Source organism: Pteropus alecto, unplaced genomic scaffold (assembly GCF_000325575.1).
Source record: "Pteropus alecto unplaced genomic scaffold, ASM32557v1 scaffold87, whole genome shotgun sequence".
Taxonomy (NCBI): domain Eukaryota; kingdom Metazoa; phylum Chordata; class Mammalia; order Chiroptera; family Pteropodidae; genus Pteropus; species Pteropus alecto.
In genome coordinates this window covers 19,123,729-19,134,288 of record NW_006443225.1, presented here as the reverse complement: position 1 = coordinate 19,134,288, position 10,560 = coordinate 19,123,729, and the positions used below count along the sequence as shown (strand labels likewise).

Here is a 10,560-nt window from a genome sequence, read left to right as displayed (position 1 = left end):
GGGCACTGAGGCCCCCACCGAGGCCCCCACCGAGGCCCCCACCGAGGCCCCCCCCGCCGCGGCCGCGTTTTCACTCAGCACGTGCTCCGCGCTTGTTACCGTCGGGATCCGGTCTTCGCAGTTACTCACTTAATCCTCACGACAAGCGGGCGCTCTGTCACCCCCATTTTATCAGCGGAGACCCTGGGGTTCCGGCCCATGCCGGCTGCCAGTCGCACACACGGCTAGAAGGCGTCGGGATCGGAACCCAGAACTCTGACTCTGAACGCCCGCTACTTGCCGTCACTGTGCTGCGAGGTCATCCTCGCTCATTCACTCACTCGGCATGTACTCGGCACCTGCTGTATGCCAGGTGTGCCAGGTGTGCCGGTGCGTGTGGAGCCACGAGCCGTGAACCAGACGTGGCCCCAAAGAATGTCTTAAGGAAGAGACAGAGGTTTAAAAAGCTACAGAAATGCTCCCAGCAGTTAAATAATTTCAGTGGATGAGATGAAATGAACACCCTTCAGGAGACAGAGGACCTGACAGTTGGGTCTAATTCCTACCCTTCAAGATGCATCTACAATTTGACGTCGCCTCACGCTCACCGCCACCCCCGCCCAGCCCACCAGTGGTCACCTGGATCGCGATGACCAGACTCCTCACTGGCCGCCGCTCTGGCCCTTGCCTCCCATCCTCTGTTGTCCAGACGACAGGCTCAGGGGGCCCCTTTAAAAGCTGTGTGGTCCCTTGAAGCCCCAGTGGCCTCTGTCACGTTCGGATGGGCAGCAAAGCCCTCTGCGATCTCACCTCTGCCTTCGTCCTCCGCTTGTCCCACCGCTGTCCCCCGGACCCCTGAGCCCCAGCCCCCAGCCTCTGTGCCCTTCTCGGAAAACCCTGAGCCACCCACCCAGCGCCTCATGTGTCCCGCCACGGGCCAGGTCATCGTGGGTGTGCCCCTCACCTCACGCAGGTCTCTGCCCAAATCAGAGAGGCTTCCTCTGAACTCGAGCTGAAACGCACACGCCCTGCCATCACTTACCCAGCTTAAGGACCCTCGTAGCTGCTTAATTTTTCTTCCTTCTGCGAGCCTGCCCGTTCCATCAAGGCAGACTCTATCCATGATTTGGTCACTGATGTCGGGAGACCCTAGAGTAGATTATTGGTGCGTCGTTGAGTAAGTGGTCGACGGGTCGACTGACCGGGGAGAGGCTCGGCGGGGTGAGGGGAGAGGCTCGGCGGGGTGAGGGAGGGCCTCCGGGCACGGGCGGTCGGGCGCCGTGGCACACGTAGGCGTCTCCCGGGCGGCCGGCAAGGACAGGATGCGCATCCCGGCGGGGAACAGCGTGTGCGAGGCGGTTCGGTCTGACCCTTGCCCTCTTTCATGTCAGGCGTGTCGGGGATTCTGACTACAGCGACGGGGAGGAGGACTTCTACTACACGGAGATCAAGCTCAACACAGACTCGGTGGCGGACGGGCTGAGCAGCCTGGCCCCGGCTTCGCCCTCCCAGCCGCTGGCTTCGCCTCCCACGTTCCCCATCCCGGACTCCGGCCGAGCGGAGACCCCTGGTGCCAAAACCGAGCCTAAACTGATGACGCCCCTGAGCCGCTCGGCACCCACCACCCTCTACCTCGTGCACACCGACCACGCTTACCAGGTGACGTGCAAGGGACCCTGAGCAATCACTTTGACCCTGACCAAAAGCAGCTGGGGCTGACCTGTGAGCAGAGGATAACTCAGTGGGAAAACAGCATCCCATTCCACATGGTAGCCGAGTTTGGTTTCCCTTGTCCTTTTAAAGCCACGATCTCACAGGTGGGGCCCTCCAGGTCCTCAGCCTCCCCGGGACTGACCGCAGAGCCTCTGGAGGCGGTCCTCGGGGTTCCTTAGTGTCGTAAGGGCTTCAGAAGGGTGCCTGGCACATGCCGTGAGAGTCTGTTATATGAGGAAGAAAAGGCGCATCGAAAAGCTTCGGCACAGAGGTGGACCCGCCCCGCAGCCCAGGTAGGGACCTCACGCCCTGCCTTCTGAGTCGGCGGCGAACCCTCTCCGATGAGAGCAGTGGGCATCAGGGTTCCCCAAGTCAGCAGTGGTAATAGGTGAGACATGTAAATTCTTGGGGCCGCCTAGACCCACCGGACCAGCGTCTGTGCTGTGACAGGCCCTCGAGGTAACAGCCTCACTCTGAAGTCCCATAAGACCTCACAGACAAATCCCGCAAACGGGGTACATAGCTAACGCCCCTTGACCCCAGTGATTATTAACTCTCTTAAACGTCGGTTCGGATTAATAAAATGTCAATACATATAAATTTTAAGAAAACATTTTACCCATAACTCTCCACTACCTTCTGCAACTTAAAAAAAAAAAACAAAAACCTCCTTTATGTGTTTGTATCTGCGTTCTCTCTCCCCCGTTTCAGAAACATTTCCATCTAATCGGATGGTACTCGGTTCAAGCGAATTGTTTTCTGAGTGTCAGGCATCTACTCTTCAGTCTCTCTCATTGTTTTCACCATCGTTAATAACTCTACTATGAATATCTCTGGGCCGAAACATTTTCCAGTGGTGCCAGTGCCAAAACCACTGTCACCAGCAACTATATTTATGATTAGGAAAACTAAACCTGGAGAGGAAGAATAATTCAGTTACTTATTTAGTAAACAAACTCAGGAGCGATGGAATAGAGCTAAGTATGGAACTTGTCGATGCGATAAATTTCATTCCTGACTCTGTTATGTTGGTCAGAAAGAATAATTCAGTCCTTTTTTTCTTGTTGGTCAGTGTTCCATTTAGGTCTGAAATTAATTAACTCGAACCAAGTTAATTAATTTATTTTGCTCCTCTATAAAATGAGAGCTGGAACACACACTGGGTGATTCTAGAAGGTCCTTCCTAAACCATATAGTCATAATTTTGGGATTTCTCTGTTTATAGATATAATAAATGTTCAGCATAGAAAATATTTAAAATGTAAGCAAAGAAATAAAATCCACCCCTAATCCCAAGGACAAGAAAGTCCCTTGGTCAGTATTTTTGTATGTCCTTAGAGACTTTGTCCTATGTGGGTATGTTTACTCGGTTTAAAAAAGAAATCTGTTGTGGTAGTTTTCTTTGCTCTGCTTTGTTTTTTCCGCTGAGTATGTCACAAACATTTTCCCATGCCAGTGAGTTTTCTTCATCATCATTTGTAATGGCTCTGTGGGTATATCAGCATTTATTTACCCATTTTCCTATTATTGGACGTTTGTGTTTCCAGTTCTTTATATATAATACATAGTTTTGCAATGAACATCCTTGAATCCATTTCCTTGGAATGAATTCCAGAAGTAGAATAGCTAATAAATAGAATACTAAGAATTTTTATATATATTGCCAAATTACCCTCCTTAAATGTTGTACCACATTTACTCACCCACCATCACTGTATAAAAGTGTGTATTTCCCAGTTCGATAGTGAGGAACTATATCCCACAGGTGCTCTAAAATACCAAAATCAATAGTCAAAAGCCATCTCCTTTTGTACCTTACATCGATCGTTCAAATATATTAAAAAGTTGGTTTCTAGCTACTGTCTTTGACAGTGTTTAACCTCCTCCTATTACATAATTAGTCTAAGATACTAATGCAGCGGAGATCATTTCTGAGGCCCTGCCTAGGTAATGACAGCTCAAGACTCTGAGGAAAACGTCCTTTCAAACAACGTCCGCTCTCTTCTGTTTCACAGGCCACGCCCCCCGTGACCATTCCCGGGTCGGCCAAGTTCACCCCCAACGGCGGCAGCTTCAGCATTTCCTGGCAGTCCCCCCCAGTTACTTTCACAGGCATTCCAGTAAGTAGAAAAACGGAAAGCTGCAGGTCGGGTCGAAACCACACGTAAATTCAGAGAACCAATTTACACACGCAAGAAAATGACCAAAATCAGAGCGCCAGCCATGCCCTATTTCCTATAAACTCTGCGAGGTCGGTCACTCACGGTTCCGATGGGCCCAGCGACTCGGTGAAAAGGCATTCTGACCGGGATTTTAGAAAACGAGAGAGTTTCAGCTGTCGATAAATAACATTTTGGAAACGAATCCAGGTTTTTTGTGTTGGTGTTTATGTGTATGTTTCTAAAAGGCTTTATAAAATGAATCCCTGAATGCAGAAAAAGACCCTGTGCCTAAATGCTCTTTATCATTATGAGTAGTTTTATAAAATTTACGCCTTTGAAATGACTGTGTATGGGTATGTTATATGGAAGGTTCCAAAAAAAAATTTGAAGTTACTTTCTTTCCCAATGCCTGAATAATCCATACTGATGGGTGATTTGAAAATGAATGAGTGCAAAAATATACAATCGGGTTTAAGTAATCTATCAGAATTGATTTGACATATTAAATGATTACCGTCTGATAAATCATCATGAATTAACCTGATTCCTAACTTTAATTTAAAAATACATTAGGTCTTTTATAGCTTATCACAGAACATCCACAGACGTGCAGGCTGCTGATCACGGTGATTTATAACTCCTGATAAGGTGCAGAAAGTGGCTTCTGATAATGGATATTAATGTTATTTTCTCCTTTCCACCCCTCTCCCCCGAGGACCTCACAAAAGCTTCTCATTATCAACCACGGGCAAATCCCAGAGGTTTCTTGCAAATACTAAGGCCTCCCGCGGAGCTGATAATAATGAAAGTGCCTCAATCAATTATGCTGTCCTCCGTCAATGAATATTTATTAAATTTCCTAGAGGAATAGCCGGCCATAAAAAGCATCCTGCTGGCAGCAATTTGGGAGTTTGCAGCTTCCAGAAAATACTCCTGGAGCTCCCTTTTTAAACAACGTCGTGGATCCGGAGTAATTATGAAAATTGCCGCTTCGTGGAATAGGGGGGGCTTCTGGTCAGTCTGACAGCGAGAAGGGGGTGAGGGGCCTCGGTAGGGGACAGGCGAGAACAGTGATCCACTGAGGCGGTGTCAGAGGTGAACAACGGGGCCTTCGGGCGACCCTTTTTGTTGTCATTAGACACGAAAGAGCCGGAGTGGCTCTCGCTGTCGCGTCTGAGACGGCCCTTCTGCCCTGGAGGGGCAGCTCCTCCCGCAGAGTCACCGGGACCTGCTCTTCTGAAGTCTGCTCGCCCGGGTCTCTGTCTCTCTCTCCGGGGAGCTTCCGCCTGGGTTCGATTAATTACATCGCGCACTTCTGAAGGGCACAGAAGCCACTCTGAGTGGCTCTCCCTGGCTGCGAGTTCTCTCGAGTCCCTGAACATCTTCCGCGACAAAGGAGCAGCCCGGCCCCGTCTCCCGGCTCCAACTCCCGGCACCGTCTACTGCTCGTTTTCCGACAGTGGACCAGTCTCCCTGCCTTCATCGCAATGCCCTAGGGCCCCTACTTTCACAGTCGGGGGCGTTCTAGACCAGAGCTCTGACGGAAAGCACGCAGAGCAAGGGGGTTGGCTGGGCACCCCACTGAACTCCATGCGAGCTTCTGTGTGTTCTTCCACCGGAGGACTCCCCATGGGGGCCCGGGCCGCTTCAGCCAGCTCTCCAGGCTGTCAGCGGTCATGCTCGCCATTCCTATTTGGGGGGGAAAAAAGGTCAGGGGCGCTGTCTTGCACGTCTTCAGAAAGCAGACAAGAAGCACCCTACTAAAAAGGTCCTTCCTTTGCGGTGCTGTGTAAAAATAGCGCTTTCAAAAATAAAGCGGGTGTTTGCTGCCCGCCTCCTTCGGCGGGGTCGGACCTTGCAGGTGCTCCAAGCACAGGCGTAGGACCACCACCCATCCACTGAGGGGACACCAGCAACCGTTCCTGAATTCTGCAGGCGTGCCTGTCCCGCCCCAAGGAGACGGGGAGCCAGGCTGACTATAAGAACGTGTGAATGTCAACTGTAGTTGAAAACTTTAAAAATTATTGGGAAAAAAAAGAACATGAATTCCTACCTTCTAAATTAGTGTGACAGGGTTCTCAGACAGAGGCTCTCGATGTTTCAAATGCAGGGAACGCGTGGCGTGGTGGCCTCAGCTGCACCCACACGCCGAAGAACAGAGCGGTTGCCATTGCATAAAACGCTCTCGAAGAACACGTCTGTACCCCGAAACCAACACCCGAGGCTGCCGGCTCCATTGCAGCTCTGCTTTCCTCCATGAAAAGCAGGGCCCGGTGCGGAAGGGGCCTCCTCGCACGTGGGAATGGCCACCTCTGGGCAGGCCCGAGGTCCGCAGGCCTCCGCTCAGCCATTGGCCGCCCGTGGACTCCTGGACGCTGGGCTTCGTGGGCGAGGCCTCTTGCCCAGGCGTGAAGCGAGGCCAGTCTGCGTGCTTGCGAGTGGCGCCGAGGGGTCTGTCTGTTCCAGCCCGAGGCCGTGGACACGGGGCAGGCGAGGACCTTCATCGGTCACAGCTTTCTCATCTAAGTATCTCCATTCCTTTCTCCATCTTCCCTGACGGAAGGGGAGAGCGCCTGACCCCGTGTTTGTGTGCCCAGACTGCGTGACCAGGACACCAGGCCGGGGACCTTGAGGGTGGAAGTTCGTGTTCTCACAGTCCTGGAAGCTCCAAGTCCCAGGTCAAGGCGCCGGCCGGCTCCGTTCCCGATGGGGGCCCCTTCTTGCTGTGTCCCCTCATGGTCTTTCTCAGGGGGGTAGGGGGCGGTAAGTGCGTCGAGAGAGACCTTTGGTGCCTCTTCTTATAAAGACACTAATCCTAGTGGATCAGGGTCCTACCTACTCTTTGGCCTCGTTTCTCCTTAATTACTTCCTTTAAAGGCCCATCTCCTAAAACATCCACGCCGGCAGTCACGGCGTCAGCAGGCGGACTTGCGGGTGACACTGACGTTCAGGCCACCCCAGGCCCCACGCCAGCAAGCGGGAGCCGGTCAGCCTGCTGTCCCAGAGCAGGCGAGGGTCTGCAGCCCGGAACAGCCCGGCTGAATTCTGAGCGCTTTACCTGGTTTTGTTTTCTTAACACCCTGAGGGAGGCTTCAGAATCGTATGAGGTTAAAACATTCGAAAATCATTTGAAAGATGGAAAGTCACAAAGAAAGAGACTTCCCCAACTTCCTTGCAGAAGGACACAGCGTCGGAGGCAGACCCCGACTGTGGCTCCTTCACCCTGGGCCGGCCGGCCGGGCGCGGGGCCTGTCTTCAGCAGGGTCCTGTGCTGCCTGGCAGAGTGGCATCACCGAGCGGCCTGGCACACTCGCCACCGCTGTGCCTGCGACGTGTCTCGTTACTGCAAAACGGGGTCAGAGAAAGTGACTCCCCCTGTTTGTGACTGAGTCGTGTAACACACTCGTGTCCTCCGCACGCAGGAGAAATTAGCCACGGTTTCTGCAGACGACACTTCAGAGTTCATTAAACGCCTCTAAGGCCATCCCTAATTAATGCACAAATTACAGGCAGGTAGCCCAACAATTTTATTTATTTAGAAATAATACCACATATTACAGACTTCATAAAATATGCCCCCAAATAGAACTTAGAAATGGTTAAGATATAAAACAAAACAAAACAAAAAAATTGAAATTTGGGGACCACTAGAAGAGATAGCCAAAATAATAGCATTTTCAAAAACCCGGTCCTCCCGCAAGCCGAGAGTTGCCGCGCGTGTCCCATTTCGGTGAGTGGCACCGGTGTCCCTCCGGCCGCCAGGGTCTGGGATTCGTCCTTGACCCCTCTTGATTCATCCCGGGTTTGTCTTCGCTGTTTCGTCCCGTATCCCATCAGTCAGCGAGTCCCAGACTCTGCCTCTCTGCCACCACGGCCGCACCGCGTCGGAATCAGCAGCGCATCTTCCCCAGAAATAGCGCCGAAGCCTCCGAACCAGTCTTCACGGCGCCCCCAGCTGTCCCCAGTCCAATCTCCAGGGAGCCGAAGCCACCTTTTTACAGCACGAATCGAACGTCTCACGTTCTTGAAAGTCTCCCATGGCCTCCCTCGCACTCGGAACGACGCTCGAATTTCTCATCACAGCCACCAGCCGAGGCCCGACCGACCACCTCCTCCCCACACAGCGTCTCTGGCCCTGGGGGCCGCTGGCACTACTGTCCTTTCTGCGGGATGTCCTGGAGACCAGCGGTCGCCTGCTCGAGCAGCCTTCGCTCACTACCCTGAACAAATAAACATCCTGCCCTTGGTCAGGCTTCGGACTTGTCATTAAAACGACCTTGTCCGTTTGGTATTTATTGTCCGTCTCCACACCAGAAGGGCCGCTCTGTGAGGGCAGAGACGGTGTGTTCGGGGCTGTGTCCCCACAATCTAGAACAGGGCTTGGCGCACAGTAGGTGCTTCCTAAGTGTCTGTTGAATGAAGAGCATCCTCTAATCTCATATCACCCTGCGCGGAAGCGGGATGGCAGTTTTGCAAAATATAGAACCTCGCACATTATCCCGGGCTGACAGAAATAGCATCCCTGCAATGTCACCTAAATCTTTTTGGTTCTCCGACTAAATAAGCAAGTATTCTTGGGATACAGGTTCTACAGTAATTTGTTAAATTTTTTATTGTCCAGATCACTTACAATTCACATGAGCATATTCTAGATCATCTAGATCATTCTAGGTCACGGGGCTGTGCACAGCCAAAGCCGTCCCTCCCTCTGGTTGGTGACTCTGCGGCCTGGCTGGGGCTGGGACGGGGGTGAGGGGATTCCGCTCCTGGAAGAACCTACATATCTACCCACATCAAATGCATCGCCGAACTCCAGGGCTTTTATTTTTAAAAACACTGTGTGTGTCACTCCGCTCCGCCGGCCCCCACTCCACCCAACTTGAGCAAAAATGATGACCAATGTCATCACTCAATAATCCAGACTCATGACGACAATGGTTTAAAATGTTAGGGTTTTTTTTTTTTTAACTGTTTAATTCTTTTTAATTAATGTCTGGGAGAATAACTCAGATGTTCATTCCTTTACGTCGAAAGAAAACCGAACATGCTGGTCCCTGAAGCAGGGAGGGTGGGTCCTGTGCGTCTGCCCCCGGAGGGCTCCGTGGGGTTGACTGGTCGTGGTGTTTCTGTGGCCGTGTCGGCTCCGGGCCGGTTGTGTGTTTGCGTGTATTATGTGTCTGCCGTCCTGCAACGGCCGTACGTACGTACTTGAAACGTCATCTATCTTTTGTTATGAAAATTAGCTTTGCAGCTTTTGAGAATCCCAGGTGCTGGGGAGATATTTAGTGCTGTGAGAACAGATGATGCCAAGAGACCAGGAGAGACCAGGAGAGACCAAGAGGGATGAACGAAAGGGCCCCCTGTTGTCACGACTGGGGGGCAGAGCCGTGAGGGGGAGGAGCTCAGAGCAGCCCCGGCCCTGCGACGTCAGGGCCCATGGCCTCGGTCAAGCTGTTTGACCTCGCCGTGCCTTGGCTTCTTCCTCTATAACATGAGGACGATAACCGAACTCACCGTCGCATGGGGCGGCTGTGAAAATCAAAGCCGTCGGCAGAGAACCCGGCCCACAGCGACGCTCAGCAGGTTTTGCGCGGATGACATTTGTTCCTGATTCGCTGGGCTCTTTGCTTCTTGCCTTTATTCCTTTTGGCCCCCAGAGTCTGCTGTGTGCACATCGTGCACAAGAAGCTGTTTATTTAGTGGCTGTGAATTACATACTGTGTAGCGTGAAGAGAAGGCCGGGGCCACGTGGTGCATAATTTTAAAGAACTCTCTTCACCTCTGCAGATTTGTCTTTCTTTCTTTAAAAAAGAGATCATGAGGTTTGGGATAGGAATATACTTCAAGGATTAAGATTTTATCAAGTGAAAATATGTTACTGTGGGCGAACTGGAATGCATGCATGTGAAGTCATGGAGATTTTTTAAGTGTCTGTTGTTGCTGGGTCTTTTCTCTTTGGGGACGCATTTAAATTCTGCCATGAGCATCGCCACATCCATTTTAACGCGTGGTCTCTGTGAAGGGAGCACTTCGCCTCCACGTCTAATGGTCAAGTACCCACGGCCCACGTGACGTAGGCTACACAGGCGTATGGTGAAGAGAACCTGCCAGGTCACCTTTGTTTTCCATGTACTTTCCAGGTGTCACCAACACATCATCACCTGGTGGGCCCAGGGGAGCAGAGACAGCACCCTCACACGGTCTTGTCGTCCCCGCCCAGAGGGACGGTCAGCCTAAGGTACGACTGCTCGAAACTCCACACTCCACAGAAGGCTGGAAGCGAGAGCGTGCTCCAGGGCACGCGTGGAGCGGCTCGAAAGCGTGGTGCTCCCCACTGGAGCCTCTCGTGCGCGTGTGTTTAACTCACTGTGAGGAAGAGGCCAAATGGGCACGTCCGCGAGTGGGCGGATAGGAGCTTGAGGGTGACAGCAGCAAACTGTAAGAGCCCGTGTGCTGGCCGCAAAGCGCCCGGCCCGCGTTAAGTGTGACCGGACAGAACCCTATGATGCTTCCCTTTCCTCCATCCTTCTGGGGATGCGGAGCCCTCCGTGGCGCGCCCGCTGAGCCCCCCACTGACGCCGTCTCCCCTTTGTCTTGCAGGAAGCCGCGGGGAGAGGGCAAGAAGTGCCGGAAGGTGTACGGCATGGAGAACCGGGACCTGTGGTGCACCGCCTGCCGCTGGAAGAAGGCGTGCCAGCGGTTCACC

At 52.4% G+C, this 10,560-nt stretch overlaps 1 protein-coding gene across 1 annotated transcript in view; it reads left to right on the top strand.

Annotated features, from left to right (window-relative positions):
• The window catches only part of ZNF704 (zinc finger protein 704), a gene marked incomplete at its 3' end in the record, with an annotated part of 90,990 nt that extends 80,430 nt beyond the window's left edge, over window positions 1-10,560 (top strand). The window contains exons 10-13 of the mRNA XM_025041163.1: window positions 1,371-1,638; window positions 3,708-3,812; window positions 9,995-10,092; window positions 10,455-10,560. Of these exons, the coding sequence (XP_024896931.1) occupies window positions 1,371-1,638; window positions 3,708-3,812; window positions 9,995-10,092; window positions 10,455-10,560 (577 nt within the window). The remainder of the gene's footprint in view (window positions 1-1,370; window positions 1,639-3,707; window positions 3,813-9,994; window positions 10,093-10,454) is intronic.